Source organism: Pteronotus mesoamericanus, unplaced genomic scaffold, assembly GCF_021234165.1.
Source record: "Pteronotus mesoamericanus isolate MK-2021 breed Mesoamerican mustached bat unplaced genomic scaffold, CSHL_Meso_final scaffold_232, whole genome shotgun sequence".
Taxonomy (NCBI): domain Eukaryota; kingdom Metazoa; phylum Chordata; class Mammalia; order Chiroptera; family Mormoopidae; genus Pteronotus; species Pteronotus mesoamericanus.
In genome coordinates this window covers 8,837,069-8,861,028 of record NW_026555311.1, presented here as the reverse complement: position 1 = coordinate 8,861,028, position 23,960 = coordinate 8,837,069, and the positions used below count along the sequence as shown (strand labels likewise).

General features: G+C 36.5%; 1 protein-coding gene across 1 annotated transcript in view; it reads left to right on the top strand.

Moving 5' to 3' along the window:
- ARHGEF38 (Rho guanine nucleotide exchange factor 38) overlaps positions 1–23,960 on the top strand; it is a 126,921-nt gene that overhangs the window by 69,825 nt on the left and 33,136 nt on the right. Inside the window, exons 3-5 of the mRNA XM_054591662.1 lie at positions 182–305; positions 13,412–13,559; positions 19,264–19,281. Coding sequence (XP_054447637.1) covers positions 182–305; positions 13,412–13,559; positions 19,264–19,281 — 290 coding nt within the window. The remainder of the gene's footprint in view (positions 1–181; positions 306–13,411; positions 13,560–19,263; positions 19,282–23,960) is intronic.

Here is a 23,960-nt window from a genome sequence, read left to right as displayed (position 1 = left end):
GTTTCTTGCATGAAAAACTGCACATTTTCTCTAGAATCCCTAAATAAGGGTGTTTACAGAAATGGTTGATGAAAACAGCTTGGGCTGGCATAGAAAACACATACTGTTCAGCAAGGGAAAACATCCTAAACACAGTGAGTCTCTCTCCATCAGCTGCTGCTCAGTGTTTGTGTTTTTTCAGATTGATCGGCTGGACGTGGATAGCTTGTTTAGCAATATTGAATCCGTGCATCAGATATCAGCCAAGCTGCTGTCATTGTTGGAAGAGGCCACAACAGACGTGGAACCGGCCAAGCAAGTAATCGGTATGTTTATTCTCCTCTCCTTCTACAATAAAACAGGAAATAATATTTCAATAACCTCCCTTTACTTCGGTTTTATGTTTCTGACTCACCAAACTTCCCAGGAGATATATAAATGCTAAACCCATCTTCAGGCTCATTGTAATTACACAAACTCTGTATTTATTTTGAAATGGGTTTATATCCATTTGCTGAAGTCTCTCAGTAGCATAAGCACACCATTTGCTTTTTAATTTTCAATCTTTCAACCTCTTTGCCTTCCAGATGTTCCCATTTTGTTTTATGACTAACACTTGATCCTTAAAAAAAAAATTTAAATACTTTAATAGCTTTATTGATTTTAGTCACATCATTTCTCAGATCTGTGCCTACAAATCCATTGATTTTTACACTGTAAATTTCTTTGTGTAAAGAGTTTATATGATTTGTAAGACAACAAGTTCAACTCTTCCCATGTTTTTCTTTTTCCTCTATATTATTTTCTTTTTATGTATGTTTTCACTCTCAAACAGCCATAGATTATTTTCTTACTCTGCTAAGGTTTTTAAAAAAAAAACAGAGATATCATTGGAAATGTGTTAAGCCAAATTTTTATTCTCTTCATTTCTTGGGAGTTGCAGAGGGAGTGCTGTGTGTAAACTCTTTGAAGGCAGTTACCACATCAAGATCTAAAACTCATGGTACCAAATAGACCAATAATTTTTTTAAAAACTTGTTTTATCATTTTTCTATTTCATCCCTAATATGCAAAGTATGCTCATTACAAAAATATTAAAACAGTTTAGGAGCACACAGGGTACTATAACCATACAATGCCACTGCCTTCCCGATTAAAAAAAAAAAATGCTGTTATAAGTTTGATGTGGATCTTTTTGTTTGGGACAGGCACAGAGACACAAATACATATTCACGCCTTATGTCTTTAGTCATTATGTCTTTATTTGTTAATGGAGATCAGAGTTATAAAAAGGGTATGATATTGATCTTGTTTTGTATTTATGGATGACCCAAAGATTAACAAGCAAGGCTGATCTTATATGAAAGGTGAATCAACCTGGCTATTTGTAGTATTTTACAAACCAAAATGCAAATTCACTAAAAAAGATCCTCCCACAGGAAGTTTTAAAATTCAATCATTCTTGTGATTAATTGTCTTCATTATGTACTGAGTTCGTGTTCCCCCAAAATTTATTTGTTGAAGCCTTACCCCACACTGTGATGGTGTTTAAAGGTGGGGCTTCTGAGAGGTAACTTAGCTTTCGATGAGATCGTACAGAGTGTTTCCTCATGGTGAGATTAGTGCCCCACCAATGAGAGGGAGAGAGAACAGAGTTCCTGCTCTCTGTCCCTCCCCACCATGTGAGGACTCAATAAGAAGACGGCCCTCTGCGAGCCAGGAAGGAGGTCCTCGCCAGATATTGAATCCACTGGCTCCTTGAGCTTGGACTTCCCAGCCTCCAGAACTGTGGGAAATAAATACCTGTGGTGTAGGCCACCCAGTCTTTGTTATTTTGCTATGGTAGCCTGGGTTGTTGATTAATATAGTTTGCAATATATTGTAAAAATATTTTCTAGAGGGAAAAAAACTCTATTCATTATATCTTCAGTTTGGGTTTATTGGCCATTCATTTATTAATTCATTCCATGGATAGTCCCTAGGCAGCAGCATGTTCACAGACAAGATGCTGTATGGCACTGTCAGGTGTCAGAAGATGAAAGGGTTCATCTCCATCCTTCAAATGTGTGCACTCAAACAGCCCCTTGAGTTGAAAGTATTTGTATAGTACATCATCAGAGTCATTTCTACACAACTGCAGGCTTTCAGAAGATACAGGGCATATTTCTAGATAGGGAATCAGAGAAAGAGCTTGAGAATATTACTTGGGCTTAGAGGTGTAGGTCAGATTTCAACAAGTGACGTAGGTTGGGAAAGCTAAGTAGGAGTATAGCATGAACAAAAGCATGGACAGCAAATGCCAAATACCAAGAGTGTTTAAGAAATGGGGAGAGATCAAATGAAGCTGGAGTGAAGGGTTTATGCAAAGGAAGAATGATAAATGAATCTGTAAGTACAGGATAGGAACAGACTATACTAGGAATCAAAGTAAGGAATTTACTCTGCAGGAAATAAGGAACCATTAAAAGTTTTTTCAGCAAGGGTGTGATGAGACACAAAAGTTTCTGAAGAAATAACACTATGGTAGGTATGAAGAGAGTGGATAGGATAAGATGAGTCCTAGACCAATGGAGAGGTAATTATAAATAATACAGCTATGTGGTAACAGGCATCTAGGCTAAGGCGGATACAGTAAGAATTAAAAATAAGAATCAGGCTCAAGAGAAACATGGACAAAAGCATTAAAAAAAAAGATTCAGGGGTTGGGTGCATGTGCTGGAGTCAAAGACAATTCCAGGTTTAAGGAGACATATATCCTGATTTGCCTAGAACATTCTAGTTTTAGCCTCTTGTTCAATCAGCGAGCCCGGTTTAGAGTTTGTCCTGGATTTTCTCCATTTTAAAGAAGGATCATTATTAAAAGTTATGTTTTAAGAGATTTGGTAAAACCCCTACATTGCACTTCAATTTCTGATACACAGTGTCTCCTAGTACAGGGCAAGAATCAGGTGCATTTGTTAGAATTCTCACAGCAACATAAATGCCAAAAGACGGCCCATCTTTCCTTTTCCATCCTTTCTAGTTTCAAGGAAACTTACATCTTCCTTTGAAGTATAGCATGCAAGGCACTGGGCTGATAAAATGATGACATTTGAACATGAGCAGCTAGCAGCAGCTAACTGCAACCTGTTCTGCCCAGGGTAGGGAATATATTTGATGTTACAGCTCTTGCCATCCACTTGGTATGACATGGCCCATGCTGGTGCCAACATACCAGGACCCATGAGAAACATGAAACCACCAGGATAAGAGTCAATGGGTTTGGTGAGACATGTAGGGAATTAAAGATTAGACATAAGTATAACATGTGTGGGAGGTAGAGGCTGAGCTGTCTTGCTACAGAGCATCTGGATGCTGCTGCTACAGGAAGTTATGTATGATATAAATCTGTAACATTTTATTGTCAATTAGATCCCTAGTATTCTACTTTACTACAAACCAACTGAGAAGCAAGGGTTTAATGTACACATGTTTAATAAAAACTAAGTATTGATTTGTTGTTTCTCAAGAAAAGTTGAAGATAAACATGTAACACACAAAATACTCACCACCCACCATGGGGTCCTTAATGTTGTCACTGACCATAAGACAATCAGAAGACAGAAATCTGCTGAAGAAGCAGCAACATCAAAAACTAGTCGCTGTTTTAAAAACTGTGCCCATTTTGTTTAAACATCCTTGGCATTTGGTATTTGCTGTCCATGCTTTTTGTTCATGTTGCTACTTCCACTTTGAATCTTCTTCTCAACCTGGACCCTGCTTGTTGAAATCTGACCTTTACCTTTAAATCCAAGTGCATCATTTGTGTCAAAATGACAGTTACTTTAAATTAATCTCTCTCATTTTTAATTCCAAGTTTCCTTGGGCCTGTGAGCAGTATAAAGCAATGGCTATTATTGAGTTGACTTCATAAGTAGAAGAGTTTGCAAGCAGTTCAATTATGACAGTTCTATAACAGTGTGTGCCAATGAGTTAAATAGAAAATCAATTAATTCCAATAAAAGCTTAAAAGTGTTTAATTCAATTTACAGAATCAAAGAAAAGATTTTGGAAGTTGACTGTGTCAAAGTTGAATTTTATGACCTTACTGTAGATACTCCTATAACTTTAAAAATTAAACCTGTGAATCAAATGATAATACAAATAAATATTTTGATGGAACTCAATGTGACAGTGAAATAATATTTTTACTATAAAAAGAAGTCCATGGAGTAGAAATATACTGGGATTTATGATGGTACATATGTAATAAAGCTGTACTATACTATTAACTGAAATGGTAACTAGTCAAATTCATACATAGTTAGATATACAAAGTTAGAGTTAACTGCATACAATAGTTGGAAGATAGAGTTGATGTTAATTTAAAAAAATAACCTTATGCATGGCAGGACACATTTTCTTTGCTGCTGGTCACTTATCAGCTTTTTAGAAATTACATTTTGTTCAAAATCATTTGAAGAGTTTTGGTTAAAATAGTGAACATACAAAGAAAAAGAGTAATTTCAGCTTTTTAATCTTTACAATTGAAATTATTGAACACAAAATTGCAAATAGGAAGACACAAACATTTATCTTTACAAAAACAAGAATTAACTAAAGAATTAAACAATAAGAGTTCATGTTATATAAAATATTTAACTTTGAAATTCTGTAATTAAATCTTGGAAAACCTGATTTATGGAAAGAAGCTTCTGGTGGAGCTCCTATTTAATAATATAAAGTTATATCTTTTACCATAAATAAATAAATAAATAAATATAAATAAAAATAGCTTATTTGGTGAGCTTTATTTTGTAAAAACAAAAAAATAAAAGAATAGAAGTGGAGGCAAAGATGTTATCTGTGAAGATATTTGCACCCAAATATTTACACATTTCAACATGGAGATTTATAATCATAATATTAAAACCTTCCACTTAGTAGAATTTTCTCTGAACTTATTAGGGACCTTTGTGTTCACAGGGGAGCATTTTTCCAATTAAAAATATGATGATTTACATATCTGAGTAGCAAAATAAATAATGCTAGTATTAGATTTTAACCCATAGGATAAAATAAATATTGAGTCCATACTGATATAAATAAATGAAGAGAAAAGAAAGCTCTTCCTTACAGTAGAGTTCAATGAATAAATGTAGAAGGAAAGAGAGAAATAGAAAGTTACCATTAGGCAAATACTATAGTAATAATTATTGCAGACAAAAATACACTGATCAATGATAGATTTAGTGGGTGAAAGTTTGAGGAGAAATATACTTTTCATAGTATTCCAAGTATCTCCTAAGTAATGATTAATCTCAAAGGGAAAGGTAGGTGGTAACTTTATGGTAAGAAGCCAGACATACAACACCTTAATCAAGTGATCAATGTCACAATACCAGGAACTTACACATAGTCGCATGACAAAACTTATGATATGATGCCCTAAGGGGGACATGATATCATATCTGTGGTACCTTTGTCCAAAATATGTACAGTCATGAGAAAACATCAAACATCAGCAAACTCACATGAGGGTCACTCAACAAAATAACTGATGAGTACTCTTCTAAAAAGTCAAGGTCATTGAAGAAAAAACTGAGAAGGGGTAGTCTTTTAAAGGCTGTAGGAGACTAAGGAGGAGTAACAAATAAATGCAAATGGGAGCCTGGATAGATTCCAGAACAGTTAAGGAATGCTAGAGTTGAAATTCAAATGAGGTATTTATTTTAGTTAATAGTATTGAAGCAAACTTCATTTCTTTTTTCTGATAATTGCACTGTGGTTATGTAAGATATTAACATTGGAGAAGCTGAGTGAGGAATATTTGGAACCTATTGGTACTATTGTTGCAAATTTTCTATAAGTATAAAAATAGTTTTACATAGTTAAAAATATTATTTACTGAGAAAACAATTAAAGATGTCCACAATTTCAAACTTACTAATCATGAATTGCAACTTCGAAGAAGATGATAAAAAATAGGAAGATTATTTAAAAAATTAAAACAGTAGGGCCATATTTGAAAAATAAAGAATTGAAGTCCTCTTCATTCTCTGACCTTTTATATCTAGGCCAGCCTTGGAGGTTGATTTGGCCAATAAAATGCGGTAAAAATGATGTTCTGCAATAGCATTGCGACATCCACTGTCTGCACAGGAAGAAAGAAGGTGCACATTACCCATTCATTCCAGTCAACACAACCAAGGCCTTGGACATGTGAGGACAGCCCTCCTCAGCCAGCTGGCCTCGAGCCACAGACTGCAAGCATATGAATAAACTCCGTCAACACACATTGGGACATGCTATCCCAGCTGAGCCCTTCTCAGACTGTCAGCCCAGAGAATTGTGAGCAAACAGTGTAGTTTTAAGCCTTTCAATTTTGGGTGATTTTGGGAGGATCTGCGGCAATAGCTAAGTAATACAGTTTCTCTAAGAAGAGATGAATTAATTCAACTCCGATGATGAGAAAAAAGGTTGATTTGGAAGGTGTGTTTTGTACTGGGACTTGAAGGTTTTAGAAAGGTGGATATTGGAACTAATGACTTTCTAACTGACAAATGGCATAAAGGCCTCAAGGCAAGAGGGTACGGGGAATTCTTATAAAGCACAGCAGTCCAATGTGGCTGGAGCATCATACCAAAGAGGGCTCCACGGCCCATGCATGGCAGCCATGGCAATGCAGAGGTCAGTGGCACTTCCCATCACAACACCTTTCACTAAACACCTTGCACCAAAGTTCTTATACTTCATAACATAAACTGATTCTTGGTGAGGTATTATTCCAAAATCATGTTACCACAACATGAAAAACACAGGTGCCCCATCCCATTTCTCGGTCTGTAGATGAGAGCTTGTGAGTCACAGCTCTAGCATCAAAAGGAAGATTTTCCTGATACCCAGTTGAACCAGGAGAAGGATTTTACTCAATAGTAACCATGGAGTTTGGATGAGGCTTATGTTTACAGATACGAGAGCTCTGGCAAACTGTCTGGACTATCATGCCAAGATTACAGAATCTTGACTGAAACAGGCTGCCTAAATAGTAAATGGGTTCTAAATCTTTAGAGATGGAACTATGAGATGTGGCTCTTGTTTCCACTTAAACTGAAGATCAGTCTGTAACAATTTAAGAAAATTATGAGCAAGGACAAAACAAGTAAGATGATAATATTATATTATATTCTTATAAGAGTATAAGAATATACCAGGCTGGCTTAGGTTTACATCCTGGCTCACTAGACATGCAATCTTAGCAAGTTGCAAAATCTCACTGAACTTCAATTTTTCTTGAAATCTGAGGCAATAATACCTACCCCACAGAGTGCTTGTGGAGGTTAAGTAAAACCATGTGTGAGCAATGATAGCCCAGTTCCTATCCTTAATAAATATGCAATACATGATGTTACTTACATGTCATTATCCTGAGAATATTAAGTTTATCTATTTGCAAAGACAATTTAGAGTTTTCTAATCTTTGAAAGTTTAGTAGGTGCTGCATGGTGTGGTTCTATAGCAGTACTCTGTTCTCCTAAGGCATGGTCTCTTATATGTCCCTGAAACAAGAACCTGTGTCTTTAGCAGACTATGTGAGGAGCGCATGGGTTACTGACTATTCATGCTGTGACGTTGAATGGGAAATGTCACAAATAAGCTCACCTGAACAATTTTCCTACTATTATTACTGTTACGTTGTATAAGTTTTACTCAGAACACAGATGGCCTTACCCTAAGTCGTACTGCCCAGCTAGGACAGGCGTTGAGGGCTGTGCATATTGCAACGTGTGAGGCTTGCAGGGCAGACCCAGATGCAGCCCTGAAAGGCCAGGGCATTTTATTCCAAATGGTGGCAGTAACAGGTAAATGTCAGCTTCAGAGTCTAGACACATACATGCACACAGGAAAGAGAACATCAGCAAAAGGCAGGCACCAGGACGCCATGTGGGGGTTGGACCTCCGGGCTCCCAAGTGGGGTTGACATGGGTCCCAAGACTATTAGGACTTATTTCTTGTAATAAAAATAGAAATAGGGTGGCTTAGTAATAAGTTCTACAGTTCTCTCTGAGTAGAATGATAAATTCTAGGATGGGATGTTCTGCTGGTGGAAGTCAATGGGTTCACTCTGCTATTGCATGTGAATGGAGCTGTGAAAAGTCAAATGCTTCACAGAAAACACATGATAATAAAATAAATAAATTCTGTGAATTTAAGAGGTCTCTGAGTCCCTGAATGCTTTCCCAACCACCAGGAAGCCAAAGTGAGAAGTGCATGGGCAGAGGGGCAGCCTTGAAGGTGCACAATAGCACCCCCCAGGAACACGGCCTTCACAAGGGGGGCTCTGCCTTAGCATGGCCTCTGTCGCTCAACGCTGCGGCTGCCGCAGATCGACTGGGTCAGTGAGAGCTGCGCTTCCCTGCTTGGAACAGGAAGGTCACCAAAAGGACTTAACCAAAAAGCCTGTTTTCCCTCAAAAAACAAGAAATCTACAGTTCAATAGTTCATGACCTGGGCAGCTGCCTGCTGTCTCCTTGCAGCTTTTTCCTTCATGGTATTTGACATGTGGCATTTGGTCTCATGGCCCCCAGATGACTGCTCTGCTGCCAAGCATGCTTCCTGCAGGAAGTAAGAACAAAACCACCTCTTTCCAAGGTATTTTCATGCAGCGGGGGAAGGGGAAAAGAAGCCCTTCCCAGTGACTTCTACCTACATCTCGCAATTTCATTTCACACACATTATTTCATTTTGTACACATACACTGGGCACTTTTACCAGCGATCTCTTTGCAGTCTCACACTATTTTGTCCTTGGCTTTGCTTACACCAATCCTGATTTTCTCCTCTTTGCCTGTGCCTTCTCAGACTTTTCTGCAGACTCTTCCTCTTCTAGGCTCCCGTCAGGGTTAGCGTTCCCCAGCATTCTCTTCTCACCCTGTGAACTTTCTTCTGTGACCTTGTCAAATTCATGGCTTCTACCACCCAAGTTTTACATCTCTTCCCCAGATCTTTTTTTTTCTGAATCCCAGATTCATGTGTCCAATTCCGTAAAGGACTTCTTCCCTTGAATATACTATAGGTGACTCAAATTCAGTACATCTAAAATTAAACATCATCTTTCCTAAACTCTGTCCTTAACTTGTCGCCATTGTCTATCCACGTGGCCACTGAAACCCAAATCCCGAGATACACCTGGAATTACCCTCTTCCTCTCTCACATATGCTTAATGTCCATTTTCTTTCCCTCTTCCCCACCCTCTCTGTTTTTGCTTTGGTGGTTATAGCTAACATCTATTGAGCATTTGCACATGTTAGCTGCTGATAGAAACACACTACATATTTTAACTCACTTAATCTTCAAACTGGAATTTTTATTCCAATTTACAGATGAAGAAATTAAGAAACAGAGCAGTCAAATCCGTTTCCCAAATATCACAATAGTAAATCGTAAAATCCCAATTCAAAACCAGGCAGTTGATATTAGAGCACTTTCTCTTAACTGCTATAATGTCCTATTTTAGTTTTCATTAGTAATTTCTTATGTTATTGTAGAAAACTTTCAAAAGGTTTCTCTTTTCCAGTCTTACTAACTCATTTTCTGAATTCCATCTTTCATATGACTAACTCCCAGACTAATCTTTCTGAAACACAGTCCAGTCTTATTGGTCTGCTGCCTGAAATCCATCAGATTTCTCCATCACCTCCAGGCTGAAGTTCCAGCTCCTTCCCAAAACAGAAGGTCCTCCAGGATCTGGCAGCTGCCAACCAATACAGCCGCTTCTGAAATGTCTCCACAGATGTGGTATCAGCGGCCATACAGGACCACTTGCAGTTTCTGAGTAGATCTTGCTTCTTCAAAGTGCCTCGCTCATAGCTCCTATTTCAAAGGCAGACTGGTAGGGAAATAGCTCAAGGTCCTCCAGAGAAGAATAGGTAACCCTCTGTTTTTTATAGGTCTATTGATGTATATTTTCCCTTCAGAAGTCCCTTGAGGGAAGTGTTGGATTTTTCTACCTATCGTATCTTCCAGAGTGCTTGGTGCCTAATTGTCGCTCATTGAATCATTGCCAAGTAAGGATGAAGTAAAGGCTATAACTGCTTCATTCCCTTGAATGCTATTTTCCTAAACAAAGCCTAGGACAAGGAGACTGCTTGAATATCATTGGTTTACCGTGATTTGCTTCCCTGCAGGGGATGTTCATCTTGGAGTGGGGTCAGAATAATTCAGAGGCCTCATTGTAAGGCGTGACTCGTCCTGGCCCTGGACATGAGGGTCTGGAAGTAAAGAAGAGGTGGGCCAACAGGAGGACATGAATTAGTGAGGGGAACAAAGTGCAAAACAGGAATAATGACACCAGGACATAACATGTGTTCAATATTCTTGGGACTTGTTATTAAAGGAGATAACTAAAGAAATTTAAAGGGGTGCATTCTTTTTCTTTATCCTTTTGTGTGTCACCTAGTGCAGAAAGTCAGGTTGTAGAATTTTTTTAAAAAAAGCCCATGATAGTTATATTTATTTTATAAGATTCTGGGGCCTTTGTGACAGGCAGCAAGAAGTGAAATTACCTTCACTGGTCCCTTTGCCACTTCTAATCATCCCTTCAAACCCACATACATTAGATAGAGCAGCTGTCCTTCACTACTGAAGAAACGCAGCTGAGAGTTATGTTACCGTGGAAACAGAATCCTTTTTTTTTTTTTTTTTTTTTTTTTTTTTTTTTTTTTGCCGCAAGACACATCACTTCATCTGCACTATTATAAAGCAGAATACATTGGTAGGACTGGGAGGAAAATCAAATATTCTGCCCGCCAGTGTTGTACTTGGCCTTTGGGTGAATAAATGACTTTCAATTAGAGTACTTAAATATCTTTTAACTTTAATAATTATTATTAGAGTCCCAATAGAATTTTACTTGGAAAAGAGTAAAAATTTTGACTCTGCTGTTAGGGGAGGTATACGTTCTTCCAAACTAGACCACTTCTGTTAAAGAAAATACAAGGGAATTTACAATTAATTGTTTCATTTTGTGTAAAATAAATGTCTTTGTCCTTTGTTTTTTGACTTTCCGACTTGATCCTATAGTGGATTTCTGAGTGCGTCTTTACCTCTTGCTTTCTTTGTCTTCAAGAAGCTTTGTAGTGAACATGCGTATTTACAACTTCATCTTGTGCTGGACTGTGTGAATTCAGATCTTCTCGCCTTGACTTGCTCCTGGGCGTCCTCTGAGCCTGGCACTCAGGACCAACCCTGGGCCTTAATCCCCTCCCCCAGCCAAAGCCCTCTCTCCCATTTGCCACCTGGCTCTGTCGGTGGGAGGCTCTCTTCATCTGATGCCCAACCCTAAGTTTAGTCACTATTCTATTTTATTTTCTCTTCTACTCTATTTCTTACTGTTTGTGTTGCTAACTGTTTTGAAGAGCAAATCTGCAAGACCTATAATGCTCGAGAGATCAATTCAGTACAATCTCAGGAACAAAACAAGGTTTCCTCATCCCTTCAGTTCTGAAGATTCTCACAGTTACTGAGTTTCTGAACAAGTCCAAAAAAAGCACTGATAAAACACACGCAGACACATACACCCACACACAGAGCCTAACTATAATCATAGGGAAATTCCATATAATGAAGAAAAATAAACTTTTTATTTGTTGCCTGGATATAAGTTAGAAAAGTACTGGTGTTTCAATCCTAGAGATAGTAAAGCTACATTAAGAGAAAAGTGACATTAATTGAGCAACTCCTCAGCACAGGGCACCTCTTACATCCACATCCCATTTTACAAACGATATAATTGAGGCTGCAAGAATTTTTTAAAACCATTCCCAAAGTCACTACACAAACCCTACATGACAGTGATTTCTGACTCTTTCCAACTGCAAAACTTTGCACAGTGTCCCACAAAGCTCTGATGTGCGGAGGGCGAAAGCCTAACAAAAAAACGAGCAAGATATGGTCTGTAAGCCTGGCTTTGCCAACAACAAACAACGTGAAGATCAAATGACAATTTGAGAACACAAAACGAATAAATTGCCTGCCACCTATAGTCATAATGTTTACACTAATTCTTCCACAAACACCAATCATAGCAGCACTGGACTAGAAATTTAGGTTCCTGTTGCTAAGACTTGAAAATCACTTACTTCTTTCAAACTCAGATCTGCCTATTCTTATTTAATAAGGATAAATAACTTTTTATGTCTCCATACGTACAGGGAGTTGAGCAGGTAACATGCATAAAACATGTTAGCAGTACAAAGGGCCCTTCTAGTTCTGAAGGAAGAACGACTTATTAGTCCAGATTAATATATTCATATCACTCCCAATCAACCCTGCCCAAATCATTATTAAATCCAACTCTGCAATGCTTTTGAGAGCAGATCCTATCATACATTTTCTTGTGTGTATTGTAAATCATTTTAACATTGTGCAGGGTTGGGTAGTGGATGCTTAATGCACATTTTTAAGCAAAGGAGTGACTGATTACATCAAACCACTATTAAATGTCTAATTGAATCGTCAGTTATAGACCCAATTTTATCATCTGAAATTGTTCAATATAATTTCTTAAATGCTTGGACATAATTAACCCAAGTTGTTTTATTAAAAGACAGTCATAATCTTTGTTCACAATATTACCCAACTAACGTTAGTTATTATATCCATTATTTTAACAGAAGTAATATCCAATTGTTTTTATTATCACACAGAAGGAAATATTTTATTTCTTTAAACTCCATTGCTTGCCCTTCAGAGAACCTCAGGAAATGTTAGTGAAACAATAATTTACCTAGCACCTCAAATTTCATTTCCCATACTTCTCATAAGTTAAAAATAACTTTCATTTTGAGTATTTACTATGTACATACTGTACTCTGAACTTCACACATACTATCTCTTTCATTCTAATAATGACCCTATGAAGATCTATTACTGATCCCATTTTATAGGTGAGGAAATAGGTTGAGGGAATAAACAAATTGTCCAAGTCATGACCTGTCCAAGTCCTGACCTGTCCAAGCCTGCAGCACAGCCCGATCCAAAGTCAGAGGGGCTGGTTCTAAAGTGCTGCCCTTAGCCAAGCTCCCAAACACCAGCCAAGCATGCACAGTGACCTCTGAGAGACCCCGCCTTCATTTGCGGCCTAACTCCCTTAAGCCCTTTACCCTTTGTTTTATAAAAGAAAAGGAAGGAGGGAGAAAAAAAAAGGAGGGAGGGAGAAAAAAAAGGACTGAGAGAAAGAAGAGGAGGGAAATAGGGGAAAGAGAAAGGGGGAAAGTTACTTGATATCTTCCACCCTTTCTGAGTAACCCCAGGGATAGAGTGGGACCCCATCCAACTTTTTTTTTCCATCCAACTTTTAACCACACTAGTCAACATTGCTGACTTAACAAATATGTGAAGCCCCAGTTTGGTCTAACTTAATGTCATTTTGCCTTTGTCTTACACTTATCAGGAGAAGTATTCCTGCAGATTAAAGGGCCACTGGAAGATATTTATAAAACCTACTGCTATCACCATGACAAAGCGCACAGTGTACTGGAGTCCTATGAAAAGGAGGAGGAGCTGAAGCAACATTTGAGCCTCTGCATCCAGTCCTTAAAGTAAGGCCTTTGAAAGGATGATTTCTATGCATTCGCAGTTGCCTAGCAGGGGACATTTTAACTGGATATAGATGAAAGGTCTCACATAAACCCTAGGTTTTACTGGGAGAAAGCTCTACTTTGCGTTCTCTTTATGAAAAGCTGACATGCCGGAAACCCTGATTGACTTTTTTTCCCCTCCTATGAGGATAACTAAAAATAACATAGGAAAAAATGCGGGGTTCTGTAGAAATAGAAAAAATGCAATATCAAATAGTGAAATGTAGAAGAAAAGCCCTTCCTTAAAGCTGTTGTGACTTGCCTGCTCCACAGAGAGGAGGGAAGAGAGGAGACGCCGTAGGGCACCGAGAGCCGTGGAGCGCGCGGAGGAGTGAAGCCGGGGGGATGTCCACGGCTCTCTGAGTTGCCCTCACTCCTCCAGAGGGGAGAGCGGCGCACACAGATCAGGCCCTGCTACAGTCTGTTTCAGGAATCTCAGTCATACCTTCCTCAATTGTTCATGGGCCATGCTACATAATATATACATTTCATCTAGAAGAAATTTCTATGCACTATAAAAATCTGGAAAATATAAGAAAACATGAATAAGATAAAAACCCTTGCTATCCCATGTATTAATTTCTCATTAAACCACCTATTAATAAGAAGTTTGCATTTCATTTTGATCTTACCTATATGCATATATGGACATGTGTTTGGGGTGATTCTTTTAAATGGAATTGCTATCTCACTGTTTTTTCATGTTCTACCACATGAAGCTTAAAATCAAAATGTCTTGCCCTGGTCTACATCTTACCCAGCAGTTCTGTTGTGGCCTTTCATTTCTCAGGATCACCTATTGTCAAATGGTTTTGATTAGGCCAAGAACTGACCAAACAGAGAGAGCACACCAACCAGTCGGACCGTCTGGTACATCCCCCTTATATATGGTATTGTTGAGGCCAGTATGGGGGTCCTGGTGGGACCCAAGAGGCTGGTAGCAGAATTAAAGTGGAATCAGGAGACTAAGTGAGACTACTCCAGAGAAAGTCTTTCCAGGAGAGAACTGGGGAAGCAAGTGGGTTTAAACTGGGCTCGAAGAAATGTTAAAAACTAACTTTATTGCCCTCTACTGGTCATTAAGCTATTACAGTTCTTTAACCGTTTACCATGCTCATGCTGTGGAAAAAAATATATATATTTAAGCCCCTAATTCACAAGAATTTAATTAGTGCTTGTGCTGTAGTAAGCATCATTCTGGGTGCTAAAAATACAAAAATAAATAAATCTTGAACCCTGCCCATAGGAGCATAATATGATCAGTCAACTAACTCTTCAAGATAATGTGATGAGTAACTCCAGTTCATTATTTCTTCACTATCTAAAGTTTAGTTCTATGTTAACAAATCAACCCAGAGAAACCTTAAAGTTTGAGGTTGTACTTATATTAATAAATTAATATATTAAGAGCAAACTCTTCCAAATATAAAGATACCTTTTTCCCTTAGGGAGAAATAATGGTGTTATCGTGGGTGTAAATGAACACCTTTTCTGCCTTAAACTAATGGCAACATATGATCCAATAAATGCCTATGTTGAGCCATTTTCCTCCCCCATTGTCTGGAATGAAAGTGAGGAACCCTACAGTAAGGGAGCATCTAACACCTGGGTCATGAGTCCAGCTCCGACCCCAGGAACAGCATTCCACACGGGGAGAGGATATAGTTCATTGTTTTGGCATGTGCTCATAACAGCTGACCAGAGGAAGAGCTGTCTCTTCAGAGGGGATGATGTTAGTTTATTATTCATTAAGCCTTGACTCCTAAGAGAAAGAAATTGACCCCACCACAATATTCAGCGAGGCAGTAGAGCTCCATATCATAACCCTTAAAAAGCAGCTATAGACAGAGGCAATTTTCAACTTCACAAAATCCAAATTACTGAAAATTACTTCCACATCCAATGGTTTATTTTATCTGTTTCTGAAAACCTCAAGTTATTACCCTAGTAATGTCCCAAATCTTGTGTATTCAGCACCAGTCTTATTTTAGGGAATCATTTCAGGCATTGGAAGTTGCTAAGGTTTAGAAAGCACAAAATCCAAAGGAAGTAATATTGGCAGAACTATTTTTTAAGGGAAAGAAAATCAAAATAAAATAGCTTAAGTTAGAGCTATTTTCTCAAAAGTTGCCTTTTCATGAACATAAAGTTAATGATGAATTGTACTCGCCTCCCTGAAAGCTGAGAGCAGTAGAATTATTGACATTACTATAATACTGACCTCAAATGAGCTAAGCTTTAAATTCTGAGAAACAGGTTTTCAAACAGGTTTATAGGTCAAAGAGAGTCTGGAACACCCAAGGGCTTCGTTTCCCTTGCCAAGTAATCAGTCAAAGTTATTACTGTGGCTCTGCCTTTTCCTTGTGGCTAAATAACAGAACCAAGTGCACAGCTCCCAATTTCTAATGAGTATTAGGTGTGGCTTCCATTTTCTACCGTGCAAGAGATATTAGAATAAGTAGGTCTGAAGCAATATCCGTGAGAGAGTGGATTCATGCTTCAGAAGTTAACGAGGGTTTTAAAGCAATGTAGGTTGCATTTTAACCAAAATTAAAATAAGTTTATTGAGGGCTTAATAAGTATTTATTAAAAGAATGCTGGATAATATTGAAAACATTTTAAAAATATATGTATGAGCATAGTTCTTGCCTCCTAGAAACATACCTTCTAGTTGGGTAGATAAACTAAACCATCTGGAAAGTTTAATAACAATACCAGAGTTAATTTAAATAACATACCAGAAGCTATCATAGTAAAGGTTCAAGACTGATTTCCAAGAAGGTGGTAGAGAGATTGTTTGGTTCTGTAACAGACATGAGCTCATAATGCTTTGCTCTTCTTTGAAGCCCGGTATCTTTCAAGAGAGAAAATAACATTTATATCCAGAAAATGATTTTGAATCCCTTTGAAACATAAGGACACTGTTTCTTGGCATGTGTGTTCCCCTATGTCAAATCAACCAGAGATGAGTATTAAAAGTGCAGCTTCCTAAACTCTGCTCCAGACCTGCCCCCCGCCAAAAAAAAGATGGCTGAGGGCCCTGGTTAGGAATCAGCACATTGAAAAGCATCCTCAGGTGATTGTGGGTACAAGCTCAAGAACTACTTTAGATGGAGAATTGCCCACAGTTCTCTCTCGCTACTTTTCTTGAAGTACGTGGGTTATTTTGGTTTTTTTCCCCATGGCTGTAGATACATTCTACACAGTAATTTCAGGGTTTGGAAACCTTAAGTAAAAAAAAGACAAACTATCTGGAAGCACAGTACTGCATCTGCATCTGTGGTGTACAAATTGGAAATCTGCAAGTTTTTATTTATTCAGGAAGGAGTGTTTACACATTACATTAGTGACCTCTATGATTCTGGGAAATACGGTATTAATGCAGTCTCTAAATTTATGGAATTTATTTTCTAAAGATCTAGTTACTCAGCCTTTTCGGGGTTATTTAAGGTTTCTCATCTGTATGAGAAAAGTGAAAAATAGAATAGCTATCAATGCCAGTGTAGCTATAATTAGAATGGCCTGTCTGCTGCCTTCTTTTTCTGTTTTTTTTTTTCCTAGTTATAAATACTGCCAAATCCCTGCTGCTTTTCAGAGGCCCTAGAGATCTGTTTATTTTTGTAATAGAAAAAGAATGAAGACACTTTTCCAAATTTTTTGGTAGCTGGAAGACACATTTCTAGCTTTGTGTCTAGTTGTTGTAAAAATCTGCAGTTTTCTTCCCAACTAAGTCCATCATCCATAGAAGGAAAACTTCTAACTTATAGTCATCTGGGCATTTCAGCTGCTCATATTTCTGCCAAAGCTTCTCCATTCAGGGAGGAAGCAATAAAAGTTCACCCAACGCAAACTCTAAGGGAATAGATTTCAATTTGTTTACCACATTGAGCGTTTCTTAATATTATTGTAGTGGAGTGTCCCACATAAAAAAAATTTTGGAAATTATTTCAGTTCTTTGTTCTGTGGGATCATGTTTGCACAAACATTATAATCCTTAAGGAGTAGCCACATACGAACTTTTGTTAATTCTTAGCCAAATTATAATGAGCCCACGAGTGTAAGAGATGTAGCAGTGGACATACTGAGTTAGTTTATCCCATAAAAGGGTAAACGAACACAATTTAACTTCCTCCTGAATTGTTCTTGGCAGCAGTTAACTTCTGGAAAACTTTTATCCTAAAAGGGAGATTTAAAAAAGATAAGTAAATAAAGAGGAGCTGTTATAATGCAGTGCCACTATTTCACTATGCCAACGGGGAAAACCTGTTGAAGATCTCTCAGGTCCCTTTTCAAAAATGTTATACTTACATTAAACATAGCCTTTCACTTATAATATTTAGGTTTTATTTTATTTGAAATAAATGAAATAAAAGGAGAAAAGTTTTCCATTTCTCCTCTGAGAGTAAAAAGAACAATCTTTTCTTTTAACTTCAAAGTATGTGTTTTGGTTCTGAAATGATCACATTGTTCACTTGTTTGTTTCCAAAGAAAATTACGTTTTTATTTTTAGTCAGCTTCTCCCCAAATTTTTCTGATGTATGATCCACAGGACATGCTGGAAAAATAAAATTACTCATTAGAAGGGGATAGAAATTAGGGAAAGAATGTGAACTTAAAGGAAATGAATGGAAGGAAATATTGGGCAAGGGGGTAGTGGCGGTGCAATATCTTTCATTGAAGTAAAAGTGTTGTTTTAAGTTCATTAAAATTCAGCATAGGAATTTATCACTGCATTTTCCTCAATCATTGAATACGAAAATACCACCTACTATTATGGGATGTGTTTAAAATTTTTTCTGTATTGAAAACATTTGCTGTATTCCAAAAGACTGGAAACCAGAGATCAAGGTGATCATGTTATTGACACCAGTTATTATTTTACTTCTCTTTAACCACGTGAGACTTTTAGAGAAAAACTTCATTACCCTTTAACTTAACTTGAAATTTAACTTCAATGAGTCCCACTTTTTTACTGTCAAAAAGGGGATAAGGAGTGAGCTGCACCTGGAGGAAGAGCAATCAGACAGGATGGCTTGTACATAGGCCTCCAGGTGGGAGCTTATCTTGGGGCTTTACAAAGAGCAACCATAAGAAAGGAGGTAGAGAGGAGATGGAAGGAGAGGCAGAGCTCACTGCCTTGGAAGGACTTGAGTTTTGCTTGAGCAAACGGAAGCCACAAAAGCTAGCAATACATTGTGTACGTTTCTGTGGAATTCTCTCGTTGATTAGGTAAACTGTTTATAATCTGCATCACACTATATACAAAGATATTACAAAGCATAGTCCTTTTCTGCAAGTCAATCACACTTTCCTATGTAATCTTGTAATCTGTTTCCCCTATTATGTTTAATAGAATCTTTTTTATAATATAAACAAAAATTGACCTTTAAATTCATTTTCAACTGATGGAAATTTACTAACTATAATCCGAATCAACAGTTTTTAATCTTATATTTTATAGTATAAAACAAAAATGGTGAATATATATTAAAATAAAATTTTAGGGATATTACAATAAAATAATGAGACCAATTCTGTAAAACATTCATGAAAATTATATATAACTTTATTTTATGTAATAAAATTTAAAAATTTGTTTAATGCTTGCATATTACCTCAAATATGTGGATTTACATGAATTTACTTTTCCCCCCCTCTCTTACAGGAAAATATACATTCAAGAGTAAGTACTTTTCTTTTAATAATAAAAATCAAATGTAAAAATCATGAAAAGCGCTGTTGAATATTTCTGTACAAATAAGAATTTTTAGTTTTTAAATTATGTTTATTACTTTTAATACAAAAATCAAGATTTCAAAGGCATTTGCCATAGACATTATTGGTGCACTTATTTCCAATTTGTCTGAGATGATTTTATATATTTAATTTTCATTACATGTACTTTACTAAACTTGTAGAAGAATCCTGGAATATAATTCACTGACATCACAAGTTTGCTTGTGCCAAGAACTCTTAGGAACTTCTCATCACACATATATTTAGGAATCTTAATGTGTCCAAAACTCTTTCTTAAGAACAACATTAGTCTTAAAAAATTTTCAGATTAATACCATAATGTTTTTTGAAGATTCCATAGATTAATGTACAAAATAAAAGACTCCTTATGCATTAGAGTAAAATATTGTGTTTCTTCTCATTTGGACTCTTGCATGATTTACAGAAAAATAAATAACATCTACATATATAGCATGAAAAGGAAATAGATGAAATATTTGGTCACTAAGATTATATTAAATTATCTTATAAAAACAACATACACATACACACACTTTGGAAGACACCCATTTTTATGTAAGAAAAGTATGCTTAGTCTGACTAATACTGAAAGGATGATATTGACTTACATATAAACTCAAATTTATAAGACTTGAAAAAGCACATGCCTGGTTTAGCAGGGTGAGCAACTCTCTAAGTCCTGAGTTCTCAGTATGTTCGTGTGTTTGCCTCTGTGTGTGTGTGTGTGTTTATGTGTGTGTGTTTGTGTGCGTGCGCACACGCGTGTGTATCCTACTCTGGAAATTTTACATCAAGGAATGCAAGATTTACAAATTAAAAGTTACATTAATTTAACCTGTAAATACCTGTCATTCATGCTTTGGTGCAGAACAACCATGAGGAAAGACAGAATTCTATAGGTGGAGGGTAAGTATCAGGCATCATCCAGGACGTCTGTGGTCTAAGCCAGGCTGAGAAGTTAGTTTTTGACATGCCAGACAAGCACCCAGTTCTCTCACTTTACAAGGATTTTCTTTCAAAAGGACAAAAATCCTACTGTATAAACAGATATGAGTAGGTTTGTTCAATGAGTTCCCAGATCCAGGATCACTTGAATTTGAAGATGTGCAAGATAGGAGAAGAGGGTCATCAGGTGTACACACCAAGGCTTCCTGCTTCTCTTCAAGGATAGTTGATAAGGATGGAGGATAGGGGTAGGGATCTCTGTCTTATTATAAAGCCTGTGTCCCTGGTGTCATTATGCCTAGGACTGGAGAGTCACATAGCTGGGTGACTGAAGATGAACTTCATATGCTACAAATTCTGCTTAGGTTTGTTTTCCTAAAGCTTAGGTCTTTATAAGAGAGAGAGAGAGAGAGATTGAGAGTCAAAGGAGAAGAGATACAATTCTTTTAATACAGTTTGCATGTATATGCTGCTCCGTACAGAATAACTGCAACAAACAGTACGTTGTATTGAAATACTTCCCTAAAAAAATTGCACTAGTTTTTTTGTGGTGGCCCTGCGGTGTGGGAGTGAGCAGGCTGAGCCTGTCATCTTTAGCTTATTCTATACCCCAAGAACTGAAAAAGAGGAAGAGTATTCACAGGGTGTGGCTGGATGAACATCAAAGCCTTGTCTGCCATGAGCTATCTTCCTGTTTCTCTCACTGGGGTCATGAGGCACACACGCTGCAACAGAAAAGGGTAAAAGGCAATGTCAAGTGCTGTGTAATTGTTAGGCTCCTTAGCCGCTAAGGCCTGGTTTCAGCCAACAGTGCATTGAGGAGGCGTGGGTGTTTTAATGGCTTGAAAAACAATGCCTTATTTATGAAAACTGAAAATTTTCTGTTTTTTAATCTACAGTTTAAAATACAGAGAAAGACAAAGATATTTATAACTTCTAAAATGATTACTTTGGATTATAATCTTATGCAAACACATCAGAGTATTAAAGTGACAAGAATCACAGAATCCCCCATGAAAAAGTGGACCCCCTCAAAAATCATCTGATACAATCCCATATTCTAATACAAGAAAAACATACCTATTCTAAATTTAACTATCTTCAAGATTTTCATGTTCTTCAAACTTTTCTGTGTGTTATCCATCTGACTAGCTATTCCAACTTTGGATCTCAGAATTTCTATTTATTTCAAAATGTTTATAAGTTATTGTCTCTCTTTTCCTTTGAGTTTTTTTTATTTTTAAAATTATTGAAGAAACTGCAAAATATAGAAAATTAAAATGAGGACAGTAAAGACAATGGGTCGTCACATTCTAGAATTAACTATTGTAACATTGTTACAATGTAAAGTTTCTGACTTTCCTGTAATTTCTTTTCCCTTCATACACACGTTAGCTAGGACCGCTATACATGTATTTCTTTCTTTCTGTTTTCTTGTTCTTTTATGCATATTTCTTGTACTTCAACATGCCACCTCATTCATCAATGCATCCCAGACATCTTTCTATATAGTAAACATAAATTCCCATTGCTTTATGACTGCATAATATTCTACCTGATTTATACCCCATAACTTAGTTTACCAAACCCTTATAGATATTTGAATTGTGTTTTTCTGTCTTGTAGAGATTGATGCTGTGTTTTCATTTTTATATATGATCTCTGTATAATAATTTGATTATTTTCTTAAAATGAATTTTTAAAAGTGGGATTTCTATACCAAACAGCATCATACTTATCACCAGAAAATTTCAGAAAAGTTGAACTCATTTATATTTCCATTATCTGTATATGATTTGTCCATGTATCTGCTACTTGCCAGCACTAGATACAATCAATATTTGTATTTTTGCAACACGTGGCACTCCAGTAGGCCAAAATGGTAATGTATTGTTTGAATTTTAATTAATAATTATCTTGAGCGTTTTTCATGCTTAAGCATTTGCATTTCACTTCTAATGAATTACTTTTTTATTGATCACTTTCATTGCTGTTCATCTTTTTCTAATGGATCAATATGCCTCTTTAATTAGCAAATGCATTAATACTTTTCTGTTTTATGTGTTATAAATATTTTTTCAGCTCATTTCTTGACTTTTAACATAGTTTACAGCTTATTCTGTTTTTATTTTTATCTGGACAGTTTTGTAGAGTAAATTTTAAAATAGATTTATCATTTTTTCTACTGTGGCTTTTGAATTTTGCATCTTGCTCAGAAACTCCAAGATTGTTTAAAGTAATCCTATGATTTCTTCAAGTTCTTGTATAATGTTATTTTTAACATTTAAATCTTTGATCTATCTAGAAATTATTTTGGTGTAAAGAATTCATTTTTATTATTTTTTCTATATGGCAAGCTAATTATTACAATGCCCGATATTGAATAATTTTTTTTTCCACTGAGTAGGAATGTCATATTTACCATGTACTTATTTTCCATGCATACCTCTATATATTTCTTGATTTTCTATTTTGTGTTAATCATTTGTCCATATAGGTACCCATACTATACTGTTTTCATTTTTGCAGATTTGTTTTAATATCTGGTCTAATTATCTCAGCTCAGTACTCTTCTCAGAATTTCTTGGGTATTCTTGCATGTTTCCTCCTTTAAAAAGTTTTTCTTTTGTTAAGATTATATGTAGCAAGGTTTAAAAAGCCCAAGAGTTCTACAGAATTTAAGAAAAATAGTAGTCCTTTTCTTGTCTACCTGCTGCTAAATGTCCCTCATGAGAACACAAGCATTTTCACATCTTTTGCTTGACTATTTTGGAATTTATCTTCCTGACTCTAAAAACATGTTTGGTTTTACCTTTTCAGTTATTTTTTAATTGACTTCTCCATGTAGAAGACAATAATTTATCACTCTTTTCTACCCCATCTCCACCCCCCCCCACACACACACTTACGCATTCTTCCTGTCTCTCCATTCTCCTTGTATACTACACTATAATTTGGATTAGAGCAATAATCAGTGTTTGAGTTACTGTATCTGTGTATTCTGAGTAAATTTCTTTTCAGAGCTAACCCTTGGAATAAAGGATTACTTGTTTTTCTGGGAGTTAACTATTTTTTTTTCACTTTCTTGTGCTAATCATTAAGGCCAAACTCACAGCCAATCATATTTAGAGACAGTCAGATGCATTACATATACTATCAATTTCATCTCCCTAAAAAGTTTCTCCCACAGCCCTCTGATGTGTTGAGTTTGGGCTGGTAACACTGGGGACAACTGTCCTTGAGGAATTCTCCTCCCATCATCGTCGATATTCTCTTTGCCTATTTCCTGTTTTTCGGTTGAGTCCATCCTTCAACAGTTTCTTCTATTCATTCAAAGAATGCACAGGAAGTAAAATTTTAAAAACTTTTACCATCAAAATACCTTTATTTTACCCTCACACTTAATTTAGAGTTTGAATTATAAACTATTGAATTCTAAACAATACAGAACTGAAAATCATTCATATTCAGATTTTTGAAAATCATTCATCTTCAGATTTTAATGGTGATTTGTCATTCTTTTCTAGTTTTCAGTGTTGCTTCAAAAAATCTGAAGCTTTTTCTGATACCTAATCATTTGTTTGTACCTGTTTGTTTATATGTTTCTCTGGAGGTTATGGTTTCTTCTCTTTGTCCCCCAAAGTCTGAATTGTCATGAAT